The sequence below is a fragment of the Cyclopterus lumpus genome, chromosome 10 (genome assembly GCF_009769545.1).
Source record: "Cyclopterus lumpus isolate fCycLum1 chromosome 10, fCycLum1.pri, whole genome shotgun sequence".
Taxonomy (NCBI): Eukaryota; Metazoa; Chordata; class Actinopteri; order Perciformes; family Cyclopteridae; genus Cyclopterus; species Cyclopterus lumpus.
In genome coordinates this window covers 22,508,079-22,532,181 of record NC_046975.1, presented here as the reverse complement: position 1 = coordinate 22,532,181, position 24,103 = coordinate 22,508,079, and the positions used below count along the sequence as shown (strand labels likewise).

General features: G+C 42.5%; 3 protein-coding genes across 3 annotated transcripts; 2 read left to right on the top strand and 1 right to left on the bottom strand.

Moving 5' to 3' along the window:
• Positions 1-519: 519 nt before the first annotated feature.
• LOC117737546 (signal recognition particle subunit SRP72-like) lies at positions 520-8,738 on the bottom strand. The gene is made up of 19 exons (XM_034543594.1): positions 8,596-8,738; positions 8,180-8,300; positions 6,745-6,865; positions 6,375-6,518; positions 6,016-6,127; positions 5,903-5,934; positions 5,636-5,760; positions 5,300-5,357; positions 4,800-4,931; positions 4,584-4,712; positions 4,162-4,234; positions 3,929-3,993; positions 3,743-3,838; positions 3,542-3,645; positions 3,309-3,386; positions 2,425-2,562; positions 2,286-2,329; positions 1,706-1,865; positions 520-1,515 (listed from the first exon to the last, which is right to left on the bottom strand). Exons 1-19 carry the CDS (start codon positions 8,693-8,695, stop codon positions 1,341-1,343), a joined length of 2,007 nt encoding a protein of 668 aa, XP_034399485.1. The 5' UTR covers positions 8,696-8,738; the 3' UTR covers positions 520-1,340.
• A 696-nt stretch (positions 8,739-9,434) lies between these two features.
• LOC117737558 (leptin receptor overlapping transcript-like 1) lies at positions 9,435-14,779 on the top strand. Its single transcript, XM_034543609.1, has 4 exons — positions 9,435-9,542; positions 9,990-10,065; positions 11,643-11,829; positions 12,414-14,779. The coding sequence occupies exons 1-4, from the start codon at positions 9,527-9,529 to the stop codon at positions 12,528-12,530; spliced, it is 396 nt and encodes a 131-aa protein (XP_034399500.1). The 5' UTR covers positions 9,435-9,526; the 3' UTR covers positions 12,531-14,779.
• A 1,719-nt stretch (positions 14,780-16,498) lies between these two features.
• On the top strand, positions 16,499-24,062 carry LOC117737554. Its single transcript, XM_034543605.1, has 5 exons — positions 16,499-16,643; positions 17,493-17,650; positions 19,415-19,671; positions 21,946-22,033; positions 23,834-24,062. Exons 1-5 carry the CDS (start codon positions 16,553-16,555, stop codon positions 23,993-23,995), a joined length of 756 nt encoding a protein of 251 aa, XP_034399496.1. The 5' UTR covers positions 16,499-16,552; the 3' UTR covers positions 23,996-24,062.
• The last annotated feature ends 41 nt before the right edge of the window (positions 24,063-24,103 follow it).

The following is a 24,103-nucleotide window of genomic DNA, read 5'->3' as shown; positions in this document are numbered from 1 at the left end:
AGAAAGTGTTGAATCATTTTAATGATATATATATATATATTCTGCCAAAGATAGTGGGGAACTCTCTCTTCTCGTATTAGTATACAGAGATTTAGGAAGTAAAACTCGAGTTATCTGAAGATAATCAGAAATACATTGTTTTTTTCTGTCTCATAGCATTCGTCGTTCATATTAAGGGCCACTGAATTAGACCAAGATAATTATTTGTTAAAAGCTTAAGAAATATGAACAAACATTGCTGAGACTTTATATGTTTATTGTAGTATATTTATAGGTCGCATGTTTTCCAGACACCAGCTTGTCGGTGTTTAACTTAAACTGTTTTATGACATGCTTTTATTCTGAAAGTAAGTTTTATTTTAACAGATTATTGCAATCAATAAATAACATAAATCAACCTACTGTGTGACCACCAGGGGGCTCCACTCGCTCGAAAGAAAAATCAGTTTTTACATTAAAAAGTGGGTGAAGTTAAATGTTAGTCTAGTTAAACGTTGTATGAACCACAGGGGTCACGAGTCATTGTGAAGGGTTTTATTAAGACTTAACAAAAGGCCTAAAACATGCATCGGACAGAATTTAATTCAAGAACTTAAATTATTCGTCTTGAATTTAGACCAATACACAGACTCAAAAAATAAATATTCTTCAACGTTGCAGCTGATTGAAAGCAAAAAAGGGACAATTTTAAGGGAACAAGAGTATAATCTTAATACTCAGATCCAAGAAATATTAAAGACAATTTACTTTGCGAAAGTAGTTTGTTTTTCCCCCAATTAAAATAATCAAGATTAAAAAAATACCGAGATGAATTAAATGTTGTGTTGCCGAGATGAAAACGTAAAAGTCCCACAAAAGGTTCTTGTTGTCATGGACGACATGATTTTAATGATTTAATTGAAACTTCACTGATGAGGGCCGTTGGTTGACCAAACAATAACCAGAAAGCCTTTTTCCTTCCATCTGACCTTTTTAATGAAAAAAAAATAAAATAAGTATCCGCAGTTCATTTATTTTTATATTTTATTGTGACTTGAGAAGGTCAAACGTTTATAAAAAAAAAAAAAAAAAAAACACACTTTAAGAAACCGTCCGCTTTTGCAGAGCAACCAAAAGTGAATTTCCTTTAATGACCATCTCCTGTACTTTTAACGACGTAGAAGAGCAGAGGGGGAGCTTTTGGTTTCACGTGTATAAACGAATAGCCGGGATTAAAAAGTACAATTTACCTAGAAACATAAAAAAAAGAAAAAGAAAAGCTTATGATTTCTTGGTGAGACGTGGGCGGATCCCGTGTGGCCCCTCCCCCTCTTGTCCGGTGCGTCGCTTCCCTCCCCCGACTACCAGCCTCCTTTGCCTCCCTTCTTCTTCTTCTGCGGTACCTTCTTGCGCGTGGCTCCCGAGGCCGCGGGTTTCTGCTGTCGCGGAGGGACCGCGGTGGCGGCCGTAGAGGACCCGGACGCGGACCCTGGTCTAGGGGAGGTAGGGGGGCTACTGGCGGTCTTACTGGCATCCCTGGAACAGAGGAAGAATTGTGATTTAAAAAAAAAAAAATACTAAAAGTTACGATGAAGGTTTCTTTTATTTATTTATTTATATTTATATTTATTTATATATATATATATATATATATATATATATATATAAAAAAAATAACAATAAAATAAGCAGTCAGTCAACTTGATGACTGGGTTTCTGTACTCACAGCTCCGCCGCCCCCCCCGCCGTCGCCCCCTGCGTGCCTTTTCCTATCTGGTCCTTCTTCTTCCCCTTCTTCTTGCCCCTGTAGTAGGTGCGCTCCTTCATGGGCAGCCACCTCTCCAGGTCAGGGGTCGCGTTGAGGTCGCAGTTCTTGGGCCGCTTGCCTAAAATAAAAAAGAATTTAAAAAAAAAAATCAATATACAACATCTCGTATAAGATGATTTATAATATTTTTCTCTCATTCATTCATTTATATATATATATTTTTTTTGTTGTTGTTGAAATAAATCCCATAGAAGTCAACACGGTGTGACGGATGCACTTTGTATGACGTGAAGTTTAACAATATACTTTATATTTAACAATGATTGTTTTCAGTCAGTTTTTAAGATCTTCACATTTCCAAACCGCACCTGAAGGAACTATTATACATCAAATCTCCTTAAAATACTCGTCATCAATATTACATAGTCATATCTTATGTATATTATATTATTTAGGTGGGCGTCTTCCTGCACTGTGATATTATGCATCTCTGTTTAGCAACTTAATGTACACAAACAACATTTGGGTAGCGGCGTACCTTTCTTCTTCTTCTTCTTCTTCTTCTTGATCTCGCCCGGCTGGCTGTAAAGCAAAATGCAGACGTGTGAGCATTAAAAAAAGGGGGGCGAGAGAGAGAAGCCGTCAAAGAAAAAGAGAAAAGAGAGATCGGCGTTTACGTTTGTTCTTTGGGAGGGTTTTCTCCGGTGACCTTGGCGGCCTTTTTCCTGACGTAGGTGGCGCCGATGGAGTTCTCCAGCTCGTCCACGTCCACGTTTAAGGCCATCGTGTCCGCGGACGGGAGGTGCTTGCTGAGGCTGGAGGGGAACGCTGAGGACGCAACCGGTGTGCATTTCACATGGAACGCTTTCAGGGGCGAGGAGAACCTCGCTTTTAATCTATTACACCTTTTTCTAACTGTATTTATTTTACATTTAGTGTGTATACTTGTTTGTACATCTTTAAAAAGGGGTTTTACCACTATAAACGTGTTTTATTCATTACTAGAAGTGTCAAATAACTTTTATTTTTCGGAATTTTATTATATTTGCCATTTGTGTGCCCTGTGGGTTTTTAAATACCTGCTAAAAAAAAGGTGCTATATAAATAAAAGCTTATTATTATTATTTTCACTTTCTTAACGTCATCTTAAGAGTTTTCAGGTTTGCAATGTTATACAACAGTTTGTAGCATACATTAAATACAATTAATCTCAGGTTGGATGATACATGATGGAGCTCCAATACTGTGTTCTATGTTATTATATAAATAATCATATTAGTCATTAAAGTATATGGTGTGGTCTTCCAAGGCTGACAGTTAACGTCACAAATAAGCAGTTAAACATTTTATCTATAAAATGTGAAAAATAGTCGAACCTGTTAGTGACATTCCCCCCCCCAAGGTTCAAGGTGGAGTCCTTATATACACCTCTTTTCATCTCAACATTAATCCAAAAGTATTAAATTCACCACAATTTAAGACGTTGAAAATCAGAGAACGCTGGGTGTTTTTGTTTGAGAGTAAACAAAAACATTTATCTATTTATAGATGAAAAGGATACGATTTGGCTTTGTCCGTGTCCACCAGAGAATACGCAGAGATGAGTTGTGCCAGCGTGTGGATGTCTTTGGGGTTTTGCCTGTTCGGGGAACAATGAGACAAATGAAGCTTCGTTGACGTGAAAGGAGAAAACCCAACAACTGACAAACATAGACCAACACAAATAAAAGAAAAGGTATTACACCGATAACATTAAAACACCCGAACTGTCCCCTTTTAAAGCCTGTTACTCACTTCCACAGCTGCTCCAGATCACTAATGGCTTCTTTTTTCCGTCCGTACTTCAGTTTGAAATTGGCAGCTTCTCGTACGAGCGCCAAGTGTGCAGCAGATCCGGGCTGCGGGGGGGGGGGGGGGAGTGAGAAGAGGCCGTCGGTCACACACAAAAACCAGGCGGTCGCGTACTTGTTCACATCAACAGAATGGGACACGGACCTGTTCGGACTGGTAGTGATCAATAGCCTGTTTGAAGATCTCGATGGCGCTGTCGATGTCTTCTTCGTGGGCGTACATCGTTACCAGAGCTGAAATCTGGGAGGAGTCAACGACAGCGTTTAGATGTCGGGCGGTGACGCACGACGACGTGCATAACAGAAAAGGTCAAAGGTCAAACGGACTCACCATCCCCGATTTGTGCTTGAACTCTTCGATGGACCTCAGAACATCACAAGCTTTTGTTACGTGACCTGAGGACCAAAAGAAAAAGTTGTTAAATTCTTCTTGTCAATTCATATTTAAGCACCGCCGATTAAAAACTGAATTAACTTTTCCATTAAACAATAAAACACGCTTTCATTTCACATTAAATTATTAAAACGAGGAACGTCAAAGATAATCAATAAACACGCCGTTACCTTGTATTAAATAGAGCTGAGCCATCGTCAGTTTGATGCCGGATGCGCTCTCTGGATGTTGGTCTGAGAATTGCTGGAAAAACAAAAAGACGGTGGGTAAAAACATGATAATCAGAAAATACACTTAATGCAAATAAAACTGAACCAAATCATTTAATAAAATCCTGCTTATCGCACTTAATGAGCTTTATTATTGTGGCTATGGATGCACATCGTCACGTCTTACATTTAATATTGACCTCTTTAAGTCAGAGCAGTGAGATTATTCTTGAGTAAATAATTCATGTTTTATAGAATGAAAAGTGGGAAGGAAACATCAGCAAAGTTGTCGGTTTACTTCTAAGTGATCGTAAAGAAAAGAAAATATATATTATATATATTTTTTGAGGACGCGACAAGCAGCCGCGTCCGTCACCTCGTACCTGGAGCAGCTCGATGGCCCGGCTGTGCTGCTTCTCCCTGCACAGCTGAGCCACCTGGATGAGGACCGGCCGCGGGTGACCCGGATTCTGGGACTGGAGACTGGACGCCAGTTTCCTGCACTGGTCCGCCTGTTGACGCCAACAACAAAAAAATCCTGATTAGTAATGAAAACATCGTATCCTCTTCTTCCGAGTGCCAGCGGCGGGTGAAGCTACCTGGTTGGTGTACATGGCCAGGAGGGCTTTGTTGAAGTCGATGGCCTGCAGCTGCTTCCTCGCCAGCTTGTACTCGACACCTTCGGCGTTCGTCAGTTTCACCTTCTTCTTGGAGTCAAACACGTTTTGGTCCTGTGAAAGCAGACGAGTGCTTCAATCAAAACAAGTTTACTCTTGTGATGCCGTCACGATGAAGTATTTCCGTTGGTAAGATCGTGTCTCACACACACACACACACACACACACACACACACACACACACACACACACACACACACACACACACACACACACACACACACACACACACACACACACACACACACACACACACACACACACACACACACACACACACACACACACACACACACACACACACACACACACACACACACACACACACACACACACACACACACACACACACACACACACACACACACACACACACACACACACACACACACACACACACACACACAGAGAAACACACTCACCTTATTTATTGTGATGATATTGTTGGCCGTCACAGCAAGCAGCCCCACATCTGACGGCCTGCAAATTAAGAACATACGTTTAAAAACTTGTGCGTGCCTCCATCAATAAGAATTTGACATGGTGTTGCTCTGATGCATCATATGGCTTCTGCTCCTCTGGTTGTGCAATATGTGTAAAGTGTGGTTGGGACGTGCTTTAGTACACGTTGCTTTGTTTGACCGTTTCTTTAAAAAAAAATAAAAACAACATCCTCGTTTCAACCCGTGCAACTCTCCCTTCACCTGCTTTTGGGAGCTCATTAAAAAAAAGAAAAAGGAATTGAACCGTGCACTCACTTGAGCTTGATGACCTGGTTGTAGAGCTGCAGAGCCTCGTCCGTCCGACCTTGTAGCTGCATGACGTACGCCATCTGAGAATGAATGACGGCGAGCTCCGACTCGATGTCCTCCTCGGTCACATCCTGAATAAAGGGGGACAACGCGGCCATGACAATTATTGATTTCAAACTTTGTCGAGACTATTTCTGGGAATTGTGTTCAGGACTTCCGACTTCATGAATGGTGCGTAAATGTTTTTAGGTGCCAAAGAAAAGCAACACTCACAGAATCTTCCGCCAATGAGACTCTGCAAAGCTCTGTGAAAGAAAAACAACCAAGTTTATGTCAAATGAAAGAACGGACGACACAGCGAGGAGGTAGAACGGAGTGAGACTGACCCTCCGCTTGCCGTAGTTTATTGAAGGACTCTGTGAGCTGTCCCTGGCCAATCAGAGCGCAGGCAGCATTGTAGCACAGCTCGTACGTGGACTCGGGAAGACCTAGATCTTCCTGCAGAGGAAAATACAACACGTCAAAAAACATATAATACAATAAGTTGCCCGGTGACACATCCAGTAAAGACTTAGAGCATGGTCTGAGCTCCTCTTCTTTGCTCTTCGTACAAGTAAAAAATATTTGAAGAAGTAGCTGATTATAAGCTTTCCAGTCATTGTACTGTATTTTTTTATGCTCTGCGTTGTTTTTCTCAGTTTTAAGAAGAAAAAGACCAACGTTTACATATTGAATAGGAGCTTACCAATGGAGCTTCCTCCCACTGACTCATAGAAGCCACCACAGCAGCGAGGTTGGTCTTCCTCTCCTCCTCGTACTCATCCTGGGAGTTCCTGATCAGGTCTGTGTACACGGACTTGCAGTCGTCGTAGCGCTCCAGTCTGTACAACTAGACAATGAGAAGAGACCCTTTACATTAAGTAGTCTTTACATGACACATCAAAAGATCCAGTCATTAAAAAAATGTCTTGTGGACAAATTGTGGGCGTTTACAAGATGCTCCACATAAAGAGGAACGCCGTTTTCTTTCCCCTGAAAAGTCTCAAGAGCATACGGTCTACAGATCGAGAGCATCCAGTAATAATACTGTGTTGTTTTTTTAAAAACAGCCTCACCACTTGACCGTAGAGCTCCTTCAGCTTGTCCGTTTGCTCGGGAGCAGCCTCGATGGTCTTCAGGGCGCTCTCCACTCTGTTCAGCCGGTACTCGCTGTACGCCTTCTCAAACACAACGTCACTGAGAGGAAAAGAGAAATACACATTATTCAGACTCTCAACTCACGTTGCTACTAAGTTATGTCTGTACAAGCTGCAATAGACTGCAACTCCATTCCAGGATCCATCAGAGATCTACAAACATACAGTTAATTTAAAGCTCAATTAAAGAAATGGTTAGTTAGTACCCAGCTCTGTCAGCATTAGAACACAACTGCTCCTGACTGTCCTCAATCTGTCTGTCTGTCTGTCGTCGGTTATCCGTCTGTTGTCAGCTGTCTGTATGTCTTCAATTTGCTGGTCAACCATCATTCTACCTGCATGCATGTCTTTTGTTGTTGTTTAGCTGCGTCTGACTGATTTATATATTTAATTTACTCTGCATGCTTTTTATGTTCCGAGCCTCTGACATGGATGTTTTTATTCTGTTCATTTTAACATAGTTCTCCCTTATTTTATTTGCTTTGTGTGTTCTGAATGTGTGAGCCTCTGTCTTGTTAGTACTTGACAATGTCTAACAGTCTCCTGAATGAGGACATGCACTATTCTCACTATTAATTGTGTGTGCAAAAGCATCAATATTGTATAAACCTTGTATATGTAATCTTATGTTGTTAGGTTTGTTTTGTGACATCTGCCTCTCGGGGCTACAGATGGAAAAATAGCCTCTTGGCACATTTACAGAAATGTTTTTTATTAATGTGTAATGTCCCATATCAAATAAACCAAAGTAAAGCATGAAACAAGCACAGCCAAATGTTGCTTTCAGTTATAGTATTTGTTTTTTACGTTTAGATACCTGCATCAAACTAATGAGTGTGATTATATATTTTAAAAAAACTGGGCAGCAATTACTGATTCTTTTCAATAACAATTAAAGTGTCGATCATTTCTTTAACTTAAACAGGTCAGATGGAGCTTCAGCGCTTATGCTCCTCACGTATTGGAACAGCCTTTTCTGCTGATTGGAGGTCAAACTCGAGCCACTTCTGGACATGTTTGCGTTTGCATGCTTTCTGCATGTATTGACTACTTATTCAATACTATTTAATCCTCATGTAAAAACACTATGAGCTGATTTTTGTTGTGCAAGAATGTGCTCTACAAAACAAATCTGAACAACAGACCAGTCAAACATGTCAAATCTCTTTTGTATGTCTTCCCAACAGTTTTAAAAAAACAATATTTATAATTTACAAATCACCAAAGATGGAACCCAAATAATATTTAGCATGTTAATAAATGCATTTGAATCAGATAGTTGTTCCTCACAGTCCACCACTCGCACATAATGCATTTTAAACAACGACAATAAGCACACAGTTTAGTGTATTACCTGCCGAGCACTTTTGAGTGTGTGTTCATGACGTTCAGCGCCTCTTTGAAGCTGCCGGTCTGAACGAGGCAGACTGTTTTACAGTGGAGAGCCGTCACATCGTCCCTGTTTTCATGGAGTACTGCGGCAACACAGAACACACACATATTCATTAAAATGAAAAAGGGGGGGGGTACACGCTATCGACTGAAACCTGAAGAACCAGCGGTCACTGCACGTGCTTAACGTTTTTTTTGTGACAGCTGACTGGGAAAGCTGGTTCGACACCGACCATGTTGAGCTAGCTCAAGGGCTAGGGACACGTCACTAACCGGGGGAGAAAGGGCACGTTTCTGGGGGTAAATTACTACTTTACCGCAGCGCGCGTCTCCCGTTTCCGGGTTGGGAGTAACGACCGATAGGCGTGAAACACCTACTTTTAGTCACAGCTTTCAGGGCTCTCGTAAAGTCTCCATTCTGCCCGCAACGGTTCACTTCGGTCCACAGCGAAGCCACCGAGACCCCTCCGCTCGCCATCTTGGCTGGAATGGGCTCACGGAGTCGGCGGAAGTAGAAAAAAGGAACACTTCCGGGTCAGAAGTTATTATAATAATAATAATAATAATAATAGTAATAACAACAATGTATTATTCATTTTTAAAATAACATACAAATACACAAGCCGAAGATTAGTGATGAACCACGACGTTTTAGTTATTGATAATTACACTTTCCGTTCGATCTTTGGAAATAGACGTTGGTTTCTCACTATTCGGTGAAATGATGCCTTCACAGACGACCTATAAAGTTTGGTTTTCGCAGAGCCGTTAGTCCGCCTGCAGTCTGTGGTGCTGCATCAGTAAGTGGTCCTCCATATTTACTGGGGAAGTTATACTAAATAAAACCCAGTTGCTTACTGGGAAGTTATACTAAACCCAAGTTACTTACTGGGGACGTTATATTAAAACCCAGTAACTTACTGGGGACGTTATACGTAAAACAGAAAGGAAAAGCAGAATAATTTTGATCAACAAGAAAGAAATAGTAGTGGTTCTATTTGACACATGATTACTTTAATATCAAGGCTTCTTAACTATAGAGAATTGTACTACCGCTGCTTTTGCTAGGTGAGCTTTTACATACAAAAATGTACAGTATGTAAAAGTAGTAAATATGAGCCTCGGTGAGCTTCTACATTTAAATATATATATATATAAACAAATGAAATCGGATTTGTTTGTGCGTGTCTTAGAAATCCCATATTTCTGGTAGCTCCGGAAGGCAGCACGGCAGCCAGGGTTGTAGGTTCGGTGTAACGGACTGTTGTCGTTCGTCGGGGCCGCGTGTCGAGCTTGTGTCCAGGAAGAAATGGCCGGGATTAAAGGTAAAGGAAAACGCCTCTTAATAAACCCCCCCTGGCGCAGTTTATATAACTGTAAACGCTTCTGAAGATGGATGTGCCAGCTAACGGTGACGCGAGGAAGCCGCAGGGCCAGTACAGTCGCTAGCGTTAGCTTCACAGTCTCCCTTCTCGAGGCAACACAATGATGTGCTTTATAACAATAGAATGGACGCTTCGGGCACGTGACGCGTCACTGCGAGGCTGCAAATTAACGCCATTCCCCTCTGTTTGTGTGTGTCGTAGTTCAATAACTTAGTAGTTACCGTTATAATGCGATGCTAGCTGCATTATATCAGCTGATTCATCACATGGGCGGCTACAGAAGAGAAGGGGGGGGGGGGGGGGGGGGGGGGGGGGGGGGGTTGTGATTGATGAGAGAAGCTTTATGTGACATTGTCCATGCTGATGTCCTCTTGTCTCCTCTTCTAGCTCTCATCAGCCTGTCCTTCGGAGGGGCCATTGGCCTAATGTTCCTCATGCTGGGATGTGCCCTCCCTGTGTATGAGTAAGTAACACACACACACACACAGAGAGACACACACACACACACACACACGTACGTGTGTTTTCAGTGTTCCCACTTGGCACTCAGGTGCACCGTGGGTGATCCCATCATGGGTTTACAGCTTTAGATGCAGGTGTGTGATCGCAGAGGGCCTGGATTAACCCCGCTGCATGAGACAAAGATGACTCTAAAGTTACGGTTCAGTCCGACGTGTACACTTTCCTCGATCCTCTGCTCGGCATCTTATGCCGGGATATTATAAATGGCCCCTGGGGGGTTTGTCCCGTGGTGATTTGTGGGATGGTAATTTGAACTAGATTCCTGCCCCTCCAGTCATCTTCAGAGCGGTTAAACATCCGAGGTGATTTGCAGAACTATGTTGATTTAAGGGTTGTTATTTATACCTGTGCAGCTACTTTTCTGTTTTTCTTTTCCTTTTTTTTTTTTACCCTGGAGGTGGCTTTTATAGGTAGCGACGTAAGAAGAAAGCGCCCCCCCCCCCTCTTAATCCTGTAAATCTTTGCTGTTCCGCTCCAGCGGCATGGTTTTCCACTCCCCCCCCCCCCGACGCGAGAAAGACCTTCGAGGTTTGGCTCTCGTGATCTAATCTAATTTCCATTCGAGCCATTGTCATGACGCCGAGTGTCGGCCTCAGTCCAGCAGAACGTGTTGGGAGAAGGCTGTTAGAAAATCAATGGAGGATATTTATTAGTGGAGTCCGATATCATCATTGGATCGGCAGCTAATGAATGACTGTAGGAAGTCGCAGACATTCATTTACTGTTAATAAAACAGGCTTGTGCCCTTCAAACACTATCTTATTTATGGTTTATTATAGAAAGTCAAATTAATTGTTAAATTATATGTACATGGGCTTTATTTTGTTGTCGTTTAATAAATTTCGTAGACGCTGGGATGTGAAATGTCTCTTGAGGCACACCTCTATCATAACTAAATGTAAGGGAGACCTTTTAATTCAATTCACTTTATTTTATATAGCCCAAAATTACAAATTACCCTCAGAGGGCTTTTACAATCTGTACACATACGACATCCCTGTCCCAGGACCTCACATCGGATCAGGAAAAACTCCCCAAAAACCCAGAAAACCCCCCCCCCCACCTTTCACGGGGGAAAGCGTTTGTGTTTATGTTAAAAACAAAACACGCAAACCAGTTATTAGGTTGTAATAGAATAAAATACACCAGTTCAAGCCGGGTTACTTTAAGGAATGTGGTCGTACTCTTATCGTCGGTCTGCGGTCTTCTTTCTACCGGTTAATACAAGGTCACCGTGTCTATCCACGTCGGGCGTTCTTGTAACTCGTGTCCGGGAGACGGACGTGTGTGTGTGTGTGTGTGTGTGTGTGTGTGTGCGCTCTAAGTCATCTTTGTGGTTGTAATTTAAGCCTCGTATAAAACTATGCACATGTATATAACACACTTTTCCTCTATATGTGGTGGCAGCACACAATACAACACATTTATCCTTCAGGTCACTTGACTTCCTCCTTCATCATCACAGCATGCATGTACTGACCTCTCTCTCTCTCTCTCTCTCTCTCTCTCTCTCTGCAGTAAATACTGGCCCTTGTTCCTCCTCTTCTTCTACATCCTGTCTCCCATCCCGTACTGCATCTCGCGGAGAGTGGTCGACGACACGGACTCGGCCAGTAACGCCTGCAAAGAGCTGGCCATCTTCCTCACGACGGGCATCGTCATCTCGGCGTTCGGCCTGCCCGTCGTCTTCGCCAGAGCTGACGTAGTAAGTCACGTTACTTTAAAAAAAAATAAAAAAAATAATAATAATCTAGTGGACAACAAACACAAATGGCAACTTTCCCGTCACTAAAAACCTTAAAATCCAACTCTTAATCTGTCATTTATTTGGACCGAGGTTCAAAAATAGGAAGGCCCTGAATGATTTTATTGATTAAAAAAAATACATTGCAAAATGACGATATTATGACGATTTGTTAAATTCGATGAGCATGTTATATACAGTATATATATATATATAATTTTTTTTTTTAATGGTATTTTGACACACATTTCACTTGACAAATACCGTGTCTCCTGCAATTTGGAAATTGCTTTGTAATTATCGTAGTTATTGGAATACATTTGGCTTATTTGTGCAGCCCTGAAAACAAGCGTTTCGAACACACACACACAAAAAAAAAAAAAAGCATATGAAGTAAAGGATGAAAACCATCAGTTTATTGATTCTACTAATACTCAGAAGTCTTATGCATCCTGAACTGCTCGTCGTTGCCCCCCCCCCCCCCAGGCGGGCAGACATGTGCAGCAGCATTTGTTAACCTGAATTATTGATGCGTCGGTCCACAGATCGCCTGGGGGGCGTGTGCGCTCGTGCTAACGGGCAACGTCGTCATCTTCGGGACCATCCTGGGCTTCTTCATGGTCTTTGGGTCCAATGACGACTTCAGTTGGCAGCAGTGGTAAAACAGCAGAGGGGGGGTGGGGGGGGGTTAAATTGTTTTTATTAAATGGTTTTTATTAGCATTATTATTATTATTATTATTATTATTATGGCATTACTGTTTGGTTCTTGTTGTTGTTGTTATTTATATGATGACCGCCCATCCATAGACTGACACCAAACCAGTGCAATACTTTCTTTTCTTTGGTTGTTCTTTTACCGCCTGCATTATATTGAACTGACACTCGTGGGATTGGGAAACGCTGACTTTCTGTTGGATTTGTTCTCATTTTAGTTTCTGTGTTGTTTTTTTTTAATGTTCTCCATTTGTGTGTGAGCTGAAACTACTGCTTTGTTTTGTCTGTGAACAAAGAAAAGACTCTTATCTGACCTAGAAGGACAGGGCTGCCGTCTCTATTTATTAAACACTCTGGAAGAAGTTGCTCCACACGGAGAGCTCGGATTGGGGCTGTTCCAGTCTTAAGTGTAAAATCAGCAGAAAACTGATCCAAGCACAGATTTTATGGCCCACGATTAGCAGAAGGAAAAAAAGGCTCTCGTTTCCATTTGGCACGATCACACTGAAGGTCCCTCAAAAGTAAAAGGTGAAAATGAAGCTAATGTAACTCTAAAAGCTGTGATGGTCTGGAAGAACTGCCACCAAACCCTGTTAAATGTGTGAGCTGTTCGGGGACCAATGATGGAAATATGTGTCACTTTATTAAAAAAAATCCCCCTTTCAATTCTCTAATGTCTGCAACAAGGTCGATGTTCAGGAGCAGAGAAGAAAGACTCGTTCCAGAGATCAAATTAAGCCGACGCGCTGATTTTTGCAGGCAGATTTTTTGCAGGCTGGTTTTTGCAGGCAGATTTTTTGCAGGCTGGTTTTTGCAGGCTGGTTTTTTGCAGGCTGGTTTTTTGCAGGCTGGTTTTTGCAGGCTGCTCATGCTACTAGAGCCGTGACCTCACTCCTGCGGCCTTTTCACAGTGTCAGGTCAAGAAAGCATGAAAAGCTTTTTAAGTAGCCGCCAGCTAGCGTGGGATTAGCTCGAGGACAGTGGCCTCGTGAGACGCCGAGCCAAGCCGAGACTTATTTTGAAGGAGTCACATGTTTAAAAAAAAAAAGGGAAAAAAAAAGCTTACGGCCCGTGTGACTCCTTCAAAATAAAAGCATCCGCCGTCTGTGCTTCGGTGTCCCGTTTTTCCCCTTTCCAGAAAGCACATTTTAGGTTTATTACACAACGTCACATTTCCTCAGACCAGCATTGTCATGATAAAAAAATATATATATATTTTATTTGTTTTGAGGTGTTTCTGTGTGAAGGAAAATCTGTCCACTGGGTTGTGTAACGAGTCGATCACTTCCTTTATGTTGGGGTGGGGGTTGTTTTTGTGTGTGTGGTTCAGTTTGCTCTCTGGAAGATTAAAAAAAAAAAACAGGACTAATACTGACTAATATGTGTGCAATGTGTTGCTCTAGTGTGGGGTTTCCATGCACAGCAGATTTCCAATGAAAGTTTAGGACAAGACGTTCTTTCAAAATCCACTTTTTAAAACCACATGTAAAATTGTAAAGAAAAGTTTTAAAAAACCAGGATAACCTTATGCTAAGCTAATCGCTATATTTGAAGCCACAGTCACAATAACACAAACGATTGATAAAGAAGAACACAACTCAATATGGTGTGAAATACACATTGGAAATCTGCAGAAAGGGAACAAAATACTGACACACACACAAACACTTTGGCATTAAAAACCTCACTATTTATTTTAACTTCCTTGTCTTGTTACGCAACTCTTCCAGAGGTCACGACCTCAGTGAAGGCACTGATTGTATCAAATGCGCGATGGAAGCTTCTTTTTATTTTCACGTTTAAATTGTATTTAACTTCTGAGTAATATTGCAAACTACTGACATGATTTGTGCACATTGTTACGTAGCGCCGCCCTGTGGTGAGCGCCTGAATGACGCCGCGTGAAGCTCAACGGGTCAAAAAGCGTTGAAACTCCCCGATGTGACGGGATGAGTTCCTGAGAAATGAGAGAAATGTCACGCTTTGCCCCCCCCCCCCCCCCCTTTGCAAATTTTGGGGGAGGATGTTGTATTTATTTATTTGAATAATCGTGACGCTTCGTTGTCAAATGTTCTAACGCCATTTTTCTATCGACAACCTTTTTTTTTTCGGTTAAAGAAGGCAGAAGTCAGCATGGTGGTTTTTCTTTTTTTTCTTTTGTTTTCTTTTTTAATAAACAGCCATTTTTAAACATGCTCTCCTTTTGTGAATGACTACCGATGCATACCTTGTTTTATAAGATTAATTAAGATAATCTGTTATTAGTCCCGCAGTGATGAACTGTACAGGGTTACAGCAGCAAAGGGGTAAAGTGCACACAAGACATAGTGAGATGAAATATAAACAATAGGCAGTAAACAGTAAATAAAACACCCTACGGTAACTGAATAATATATATACAATAATATATACACACAGGCAGAAAGATATGGCTAATATGAAATATTAATCCCCATCATCTCGTTAAACAACAATATCAAGTTAAACAATAAAAAGATAGGGAACTAATAATGAACATTCAAATATAAATGCATGAAGATGAGTCTTTCCTGGGAGGAGGAGCTTTGTCGCCCTCTGCTGGCGTCAGAAGTTACTGCAGCGACATGCGACGAAAAAGAGTCTCATTTATAGTGTATTTTATTATATTTTTGCACCAACGAGCCACAACATCACACTTTCAAAGTGAGAATATTTAATATAAGTCATGTTTTATAGAGCACAATGACATTCTGTGCATTTAGTTATTTGTAATTAACAAGCTATAAAACAGACTGATTAACTTCATTTAATGTGTAAACTCTTAAAATCTGACACATTAAATAAAGATGAAGAAAAAATCCTTCATTCATCCTGATAGAAATGATTAATTACCTAAATGAATATTTAAAAACAAGCTGCATGGTCCTTTAATATTCAACCAACAGGTACTAATACTGTCATACATATTATATAATATATCATGAAATTATTATTACTATGCATTAACGTAAAAGCATAATTTTACTGTTGGAGGTGGAGCATTTTTATTTTTACTATTTTGTATCCGGCTGTATTAGTGATTATTTTCCTCATTGATCGATTGATTGGTTTGTAAATATTCAAATATGAGTGAGAAACGACAATAACAATAATAAAATAACACCTTTCTGATATTAACCGACGCTGTTGAATAATTGTAGGGGCAGAACAAAAAGTGATGTACAAGTACCTCAAATGTTGTAGTACAGCACTTAAAAGGTGCCGCTAGTGACACACAATCAGAGGATACATGTGTCAGACTTCTTTAAGTGGAGCATCTCGTGAGAAATTAGGAAAAATAAGACATTTTTAAGACTCTATTCTTACATACGAACCTGCTAAAAAAAAACAACATAAAATGTAATTAAGTGCCCACAGTATAAAATCCCTCTAATAGAAGCGCTCACCCGAGGCGGCTGCTGGGAAGACGCCCGCCTGCGAGACACGACAAGCCCGCGTCGCCGCCTCGAGGTGTGTGTGTGCGTGTGTGTGTGTGCGTGTGTGTGTGTGTGTGTGTGTGTGTGCGTGTGTGTGGGGTGCTGAACTTTAGCATTTGCATTTAACGGCTTATCGAGGCTTCAACTTGTGCACGAATAACAAGTCGAGAGGTTTGTTCCTTTCTATTTGAACAGTGAGCCAGATCGAAATGCATCAGGTCTGAACACACACACACACACACACACACACACACACACACACACACACACACGGCAGCACGCCTCCGTGTTATGAAAACAGCAGCTTAGATTGAGGCCTAAACTTGCCCTCTGTAGGCACGCTCTTGTTCTTCTTCTTTAAGAGAGAGGTAAATATCACGGGGGGGGGGGCCGTGCACGCCGTGTAGGGACACACCTGCCCTGCCCCTGAGGATCATGGGAAGCCGGAGAAGTCTGTAAACCGAGGGAATCGGAGTGAGAGCCGAGAGCGGCCCGAACGCGGCGGGGTCCGTCATGAGGAGGTTCTTCCGAGCGCACAGGGACGAGGACTACAGTCAGATCCAGTATCTGACGGCCAAGTGCACCCGGCTGGCTCACGACAAAGGTAAGAATGAAGTCACACCTGTGCACTGTGCACGGTCTGGTGTCACTGCCACTATGACCATGTCAGTCCGTTGAGGTCTCCTCTAACTCACAGGGTTTTTATTATTATTAATCGAGTCAGAGATTCTATAATTAAAGGAGCAATGTGGTGTAAAGTGTCATTTGACAAGCGTAGTGCTGCTGCAGCTCCTGTGGGATCTGGCATTGTCACATATTATTACACTTGTGGCTCTTTGGATCCACAAGAGTCTCAACTTTCCAGTCATATCCAAAAATTCATGCAATTCCAAGACTTTTTAGGGACTCCGGCATGCAGGAAAACAAGTCTTCTTCATTACAGCACGGTGTTCATTTAATACATTATGGTCCATTTAGAGTCAAACAGACCAGAAAAGCAGGGTACGCTTTAGGGCGGGGCTACAAGGTGATTGACAGGTTGCAATTTTCACACTCTTGCAGTGTGTTTTCACTTTATGAAAGCCCAAAAATGATTCAAAACTTCACAGTGACTACGTGCACTGAAAATGAATAAAATGAAGGTGAGATGAGGACACAGAAAGTTAAAATGAATAATAATGGACATTATTATCTAACGATAAGCCCCATCGACAGTATGTACATGAATGTGGACAATGAAGTGAGAGATGAGGACGGCCGCAGAGCTGAGACCCAAGAAAAATGTGTGTGAAAAGAATTGAGGACACACAAGTGCAGTGTGAGGAGGTGAGAGGAATGGGAAAGTGTTCCAAAAAGAAAACACACTTTGTCATCACCGTTCATGACAAAACGCATCCCGAGTGGAACACATCCAGCAGATCCTCTGGTGGTCCTGTGGTTTTGTTGGCTGCAGCGGTGCTGGACAGGGAGTCCCTGGTGGCCAGAGACCGGGACAGGAAGCTGCGGAGCGACCTGGAGGCCGCCGCCGCTCGACTGCGCCGCCAGGAGCAGATGAACGTGGAGCTCAGGGCGAGAGAGGAGCATCTCATCGGCAAGATCCACCGGCAGCAGGTGAGCGGGGACAGGAATGACCTCGTTGTTTGGCTCGGGGTGGGGGGGGGGGGGGTCATCGCACTTATATGAGATCCTGTTCAGCATCTGTAACGTGACTTGGTTCACTCTCACGGCTCTCATGGCCTCCTATGGTTTCACTTAGAGTCACATATGCATCAGGGTATGTTTTAGGGCGGGGCTACCTCGTGATTGACAGGTCGCTACCACGCCGTTGAGCGTCGCGCTTTTATTATAACCCACGTGGACTAAATACGTGTGTGTGCTGAACGCCGCCTCGAAGACAAAAGTGATCACATAATGCAGCACGAGACAAAGAAAGAAATGCGTATGGAAATCCAATTTTCACTCTTTTTTCCTTTTTTTTTTTTCCTCCATTTTGGTCTCCACCACCATCTTTGCCCGGGTTGCATAAATAACCTCAAGTTTCAAAACTAATATATCCGTTAACCTCCGAGGCGTCAGCATAAAGCCTCTTAGGTCGTCTCCGTGTTCAGGCTTTCACGGTATATATATATATATATTTATTTTGTAGCCTGTTTATATTATTCATAATATAAACAGAGAGTTTAATAGATAGACTGATGGTTCTAGTTTCCCTGTCCCAAAAAAAAAAAAAAAAAAAGCATCTTCTCCCCATCTTTAATCCCCAAATATTCAGCCACCGTTCCACAAATTATTCCACTTTAAAACATCAAAGGTATCCCGAGATGAAAATGTGGCGGTTTAATGTAACCGGCGTCTGGCTCTTTCTTCCTTTACCAGATGTAGAAATGCAGAAAAACAAGTAAATGTGCCGTGAAACCAAAAAAAAACCTCCGTGAGCGACTTCCACCAAATCCCCAACAGTCGGCTCTATTTGATGTTACAATTAGAGTCTCGGTGAGGTGAACACTTACCTGACGGCTTGTTAACTGCCGTCCAATTCAGTGTTTTTTTTTTGTTTGCTTTTTTTTTGTTTTTAATTTGTGTAATTTAATCTTGTAGCGTTTTAACCTCATTACAATCCCATAATTTAAATGCACATAGCCGTGACCCTTCCAGCCGGCTTCCTATTACTGTAAATTACACTGGGATTAGGCTACCAGTAAGAGCCAGCGTTAACATCGTGTACATTCGGGGGCTTTGGCTGTGGTTACCAACCCTTTTTTTTTTTTTTTTAATTCCCTCGCTGTGTTTTTTTGGCTCAAATTCAACAAAAGTTGCACAAGTTTTGAGCTGCGAGCAGTTCCCCTCTCTAGAGGTATTTAGTCTCCGACTGCTTTATTTCAATGCTTTTACAGGCAAGGGAGAGAAAGAAAAAGGAAGACGAGACAAAACCATGAAGAAAATGTAATAAATCCTCGTAGTTTTGTCTCTTCTTCCTTCACGAGCCAGTAACAACCTCTTGAGATTCATCCCTGCTTCACAGTAACAACCCTCCATGGTATTTGTTTGGAGACGTGGAGCGTGTGACTCACTTTGCCCACATTAGATATGAAGTCAGGTTCGGGTTCGGGCTCGTCTCAAACTCGTTTATATATATATATATATATATATATATATATATATATATGCGTGGATAATGTGTGCCGTTTGTGTACATTTGGACCGTATTGCATGAACCTTTAGGAAGAGAAAGTTAAAACTGTAGTGAACTAAGCAGTGAACATTGAACAATAAAAGCCATAAAACTGTATTTGTGTGTTTAAAAAGATTTACGTGAGTGGGTGTTATCAGGTGTGTGTGTGTGTGTGTGTGTGTGTGTGTGTGTCTCCCCTGCAGCACCTGGTGGACCTGCTGCAGCAGCGCGTGGTCCTGCTGGCGGAGGCGAGCTCCCGCGACGGCGAGCTGCTGCGGCAGGTCGGCTCGGAGCTGCTGTGCCTGCAGAGCTCCGAGGTGCAGATGGAGGGCCTGGTGGAGGAGCTGCACGCCGAGGCCCAGCACAGGGCCGCGGTGGCGGTGGGCCTCCAGACGGAGCTGCGCGTCGAGGCCCACCGCAGAGCCGCGCTGACGGGGGGCCTGCAGGCGGAGCTGCTCAGGCACGCCCACTTCTCTGATTTTACAGATAAGATAATGAATTGACAAGAAGAATTAACCGATTAATTGCTGTGTATCCACTTATATTGCATCCATGGTGGTGATGTCAATATGAATGTGCACGAGTTCATAGCTAAAGAGTACACTCCTTCCCTGTGCTTCAGACGGAGGGGGGGGGGGGGGGGGGGGGGGGGGGGGGGGGATGGTGACCTGTTCCTCTGGAGGAAATAGCTCCTTGTTTTCTTAAACGGTGTAGAATCGTCACGGGTTTGATTCTCAAACGCATTCCTCCACGTTCCGCCCAGCTGTTCAAACCGAGGAACATCTCAAAGCAAACATTAACCCAGATAAGGCCGCAGACGGTGTAACACAAGCTTGATTACCATCTCCAAGTGAAGCTGTCACCGGGCTGCCGCTCTGCAAACTTCTCCTCAAACCGTCGACCCAAGACGGAAAGAAAACATCGAGTTCCAACCTGCGATCTGAAGTCAGCCGAAATGCAGCGGCCTCGCCTTCAAACCCCCCCGCGGAGAGTCGGCTTTCTAGTCAAGAAGATGAGAGAAATCTTAACAATAACAGGGAGGTTTATATATATATATATATATTTTTACATTGGCCTTTAAAATGAGTTTTTCCCCTTAACTAGATCCTCAGTCCTCACAGCCTATCACAACGTCATCTAAAAGCCTCATTCTGAATGAATACATAACGGACACTAAAACCTTGATTTTCTCTGCCTCACATAAAAACCCCAGGACTAGTTCTCACTAAACCAGACCACCCCCCCCCCCCCACAGGATTCACATACATGGATAAACCTTGTCCTGAGGGGCGTGGGAGGGGGCGTTGCTGCTGTCTATACCACCATTCCCATTCCTGCCATTCATTCTTTTGAACATCTTGCCTTCAAACTCTCTGGTCCCAGTGTTATCTACCCCCCTCCCACAACTCCTTCAGCCTCTCTTGCCAGTACCACGTCTGCCTCCCCCCTCCCCCGCTGTCTGATAAGCCCTCCGATCTCGTAAACTACTACAACAACACGCTCTCCTCCTGTCTTGATCAGCTGGCTCCCATTAAAACCAGAACGGTCTCATTCGCTCACTCAGCTCCCTGGTGTACTCCTGAACTCCCAACACATGAAAATCCTGTAAGCGCCCCGGCTTGAAAGACTCAAGGTTTAACAGTCCATCTCCAAGCCCACTCTGACTACTTCATCTCAGCCCGGTCCACCTACGACTCACACCTCACCCACTCCGGCTCCTCTAACCCAAAAGGGCTCTCTTCTCAACAATAAACAAGCTTCTCAAACCCAGGGACAACACCTCCAAGTGCAACTCTTTCCTCTCATGCTTCAAAACAAAAAAAAATTGACATAATTTACAGCAACCTGAACACCTGCCGCGCCCTTTCCATCTCTCCACCCGCCCTCCCCAAATTCACCCCTCAGGCCCCTTGCTAAGTTCTCCCCGTGTCCCCATTGGAGCTCTCTTCCTTCACAACAGGAAAGAGAAGCTCCACCTGTATCCTGGATCCCATCTACTCTCTCACCCAAGACAACAATCCATCAGCATCGACAGCTGCGCCTCCCTCCACCGCTCCTCTGTCTCGCGGCGTCCCCCAGGGTTTGGTGCTGGGTCCTCTTCTATTCGTCCTCTACCTGCTCCCTCTTGGTTTCTTAAACTCAACTGTGATAAATTACATCTTCTGCCTCACCGTCGACGACTCCACTCCGTCTTCCTCCCCCACGCATCCGCAAACCTCGGAGTCACGTTCGACAGCGACCTCTCCTTTGAAACATCACGTCAAACAAATCACCAGAACTTCCTCCTTTCACTTAAAAAAGAACATCTCAGGCCGTCCTCCGCCCTTCACTCTCCTCATCTGCTGCTGAAACTTTGATCCACGCCTTCGTCGCCTCCAGAATTGACTACTGCGATAGTATTCTTTATGGCACATCATCCAAAATCCTAAATAAACTCCAATACATCCAGAACTCTGCTGCTCGCCTGCTCACCTTTTAATGTGTGATTGTGTGCTCTATGTTCTTATTGTTTTTAGTTATTGTTTTTATTGTAATTGTAGTTATTTTTATTGTATAGCTTTTAGGATGTTTTAAATATGTTATGTAAAGTGTATTTGAGTACCTTGAAAAGCGCTATAAAAATGGAATGCAAAAAAAAAAGAAGAAATTAGTGCATCATTTTGACGATTGTTTTTGTTGTTGTGAGTAAACACAGATGAGATAACAAAAGTGTTTTTGTGTTGGTCCCCAACAGGAAGACAGCCGAGCTGGAGGAGCTGCAAGGCACCAACAGAACGCTGACGGAGAAGATGGAGGATTTACGCTCCGCTCATCAGAAGGAGGTAAAGAACAGAAACACACTGTGAGAGTCACAATTAATCAAAACATCAGCACACAATATCTATATCAATATCCATATATATATATATATATATATATATATATATATATATATATGTGTGTGTTTTGAACGCTATTTCCACTATAAACCAAGGTGGTAAAGAACAGAAACGACTGTGAGAGTCACAATTAATCAAAACCTTTAAAGAAAAACGACCCCATCAGCATAAAATATCCATATTAAGAGTTATTTTAATTTAATTTATTCATTATATTTTTTTAATTTCCTTTATTATTTAAATTCTTGAATGTAATATGCCCTGCTATTTAATTTAATTATATTGTATATATTGTAAACATGCTTGCTGCTGCAACAAAGAAATCCCCAGGGATGAATAAAGTTGATCTAATCTAATCTAATATAATATAATACGTGTTTTGATGCATATTTGATGAACACTACTTTCAAGAATCATTTAGAACAATTAATCAATATAAAAAATAGATTCCCATTAAATGTTCTGCCCATTGTTTGAGCTAATGTAGACAAACGTTTGATTAAAGTTTGTTTAAAGTTCATATCACTTATCCACTAACAATTTTGATACAGAGAGCACAATAATAATACTAATAATTAGTTTTTTCAGTGACATGAAGATAGTAATTGGTGTTCTAAACTGCTTGAGAGCTAAAATAAATAAATGTATTGTCCATCCCAATATGACAATAAGTTCAGTATATAAAATAACATGCGATTGCAGTTTGTGTACTATATATTAATAATGACTAAAGACTAGTTTCATTTACAGGAGATTATTCACACAAATGAATCAACAACAAACCAAATATGTAAACAACCCCTCAGCATCCAACAAAACAAGAATAAAAGTAAAATTGGTTGTAATGTGACTTTTGTCCAGCAGGTGTCAGGATTGGACACTTTGTGGCACCGCTGCTTTGGTCCTCTCTGTTTGTCCATAAATAGACAAATGGGATTTTAATGGGTTTTATAATGTATAAAAACAAATCGAGGTATTTTCTCGTTGTCGAGCGTGCAGCCAACATCCTGCTGCTGCCAGCTCCTCCAATCAGAAGCAAACGGGTTAACAGGTCAAGGTGTCAGCGCGCCAGTTTAAAAACAGACAATAACAAATCCACCCGCTGGATTTTGAATAATTAATTTAATGAAACGTAAAAAAAAAAAAAAATCAAATTTATGTTCTGTGTCCAAATTTGAGAGAAGGCACTTATTCAGATTTGTCTTTTTTCTGGGCACGAGGTTCGTATTAACGTGCGTCGAGTCGGAGCATTAGGGAAAAACATTCCTACACAACTTTATTTTTTTAGAATTTTGTATTTTTTTTTTTTTATTTACACTTGGCTTCCAAGGACGCACTCCCTTCCTTGGCACCCGCTCTGTTTCAACCAGTCCATCAAACAGGGAAAGAATCCAAACTCTCTGCAACTATCTCCTCTTGAAAGAAGGAGCGGAACGGAAAAAAAAACAACAGACCGGCCCGCCAGCGAGAAACTTCATCAGAACATTTATATGCGGGATAACGGATAAAGTCGGTCCGGGGGAGTCGGAGATTAAAGACCCCCACCCCACCCCCGTGTTCGCTCATCTTCCCAGATGACGGCACCGAGTTCAAGAGTTCCCCCCCCTCCCCCCCACCCCCCCCCCCCCCCCCACGATCGAGGCCTTTTTCCCCCCCGTCCAGGCCCCAACGTCGTTACGCCCTTTCTGCTTCCCACGCTGTCTTGATCTTCATCCCCGGTTGAACATTGTGTTGGTCTTCCAGGTGAGGGAGCTGCAGCAGGACAACGAGGGCAGTCTGAGGAAGCTGCAGGGGACCGCGGAGCAGTTTGAGTGGCTCTGTCAGCAGCAGCGCCACTGGATGTGTTGCATCAAGAGGTGGGTGCCGGTCTCCCTGCATCCCATAATAAGCAAACATCCATATTAACGCAGCAACAATAGATAAACAAGCCGTATACTGTCTCTTTTCTCTGGCTTTTCAAGCCAAAAGGTCATTGTCACACTCATTTTAAAGGAGTAGTTCAACACACATGAG

Coding starts and splice junctions, on each gene's coding strand:
- LOC117737546 (XM_034543594.1), bottom strand. CDS start 8,695: ATGGCGAGCGGAGGGGTCTCGGTGGCTTCGCTGTGGACCGAAGTGAAC. Junction 6,128..6,374: donor AGTGGGAGGAAGCTCCATTG/GTAAGCTCCTAT, acceptor TTTCCTCTGCAG/GAAGATCTAGGTCTTCCCGA. Junction 5,761..5,902: donor TCTCATTGGCGGAAGATTCT/GTGAGTGTTGCT, acceptor CCCTTTATTCAG/GATGTGACCGAGGAGGACAT.
- LOC117737558 (XM_034543609.1), top strand. Junction 10,066..11,642: donor TGTGCCCTCCCTGTGTATGA/GTAAGTAACACA, acceptor CTCTCTCTGCAG/TAAATACTGGCCCTTGTTCC. Junction 11,830..12,413: donor TCTTCGCCAGAGCTGACGTA/GTAAGTCACGTT, acceptor GTCGGTCCACAG/ATCGCCTGGGGGGCGTGTGC.
- LOC117737554 (XM_034543605.1), top strand. CDS start 16,553: ATGAGGAGGTTCTTCCGAGCGCACAGGGACGAGGACTACAGTCAGATC. Junction 17,651..19,414: donor GCAAGATCCACCGGCAGCAG/GTGAGCGGGGAC, acceptor TCTCCCCTGCAG/CACCTGGTGGACCTGCTGCA. Junction 19,672..21,945: donor CTGCAGGCGGAGCTGCTCAG/GCACGCCCACTT, acceptor GGTCCCCAACAG/GAAGACAGCCGAGCTGGAGG.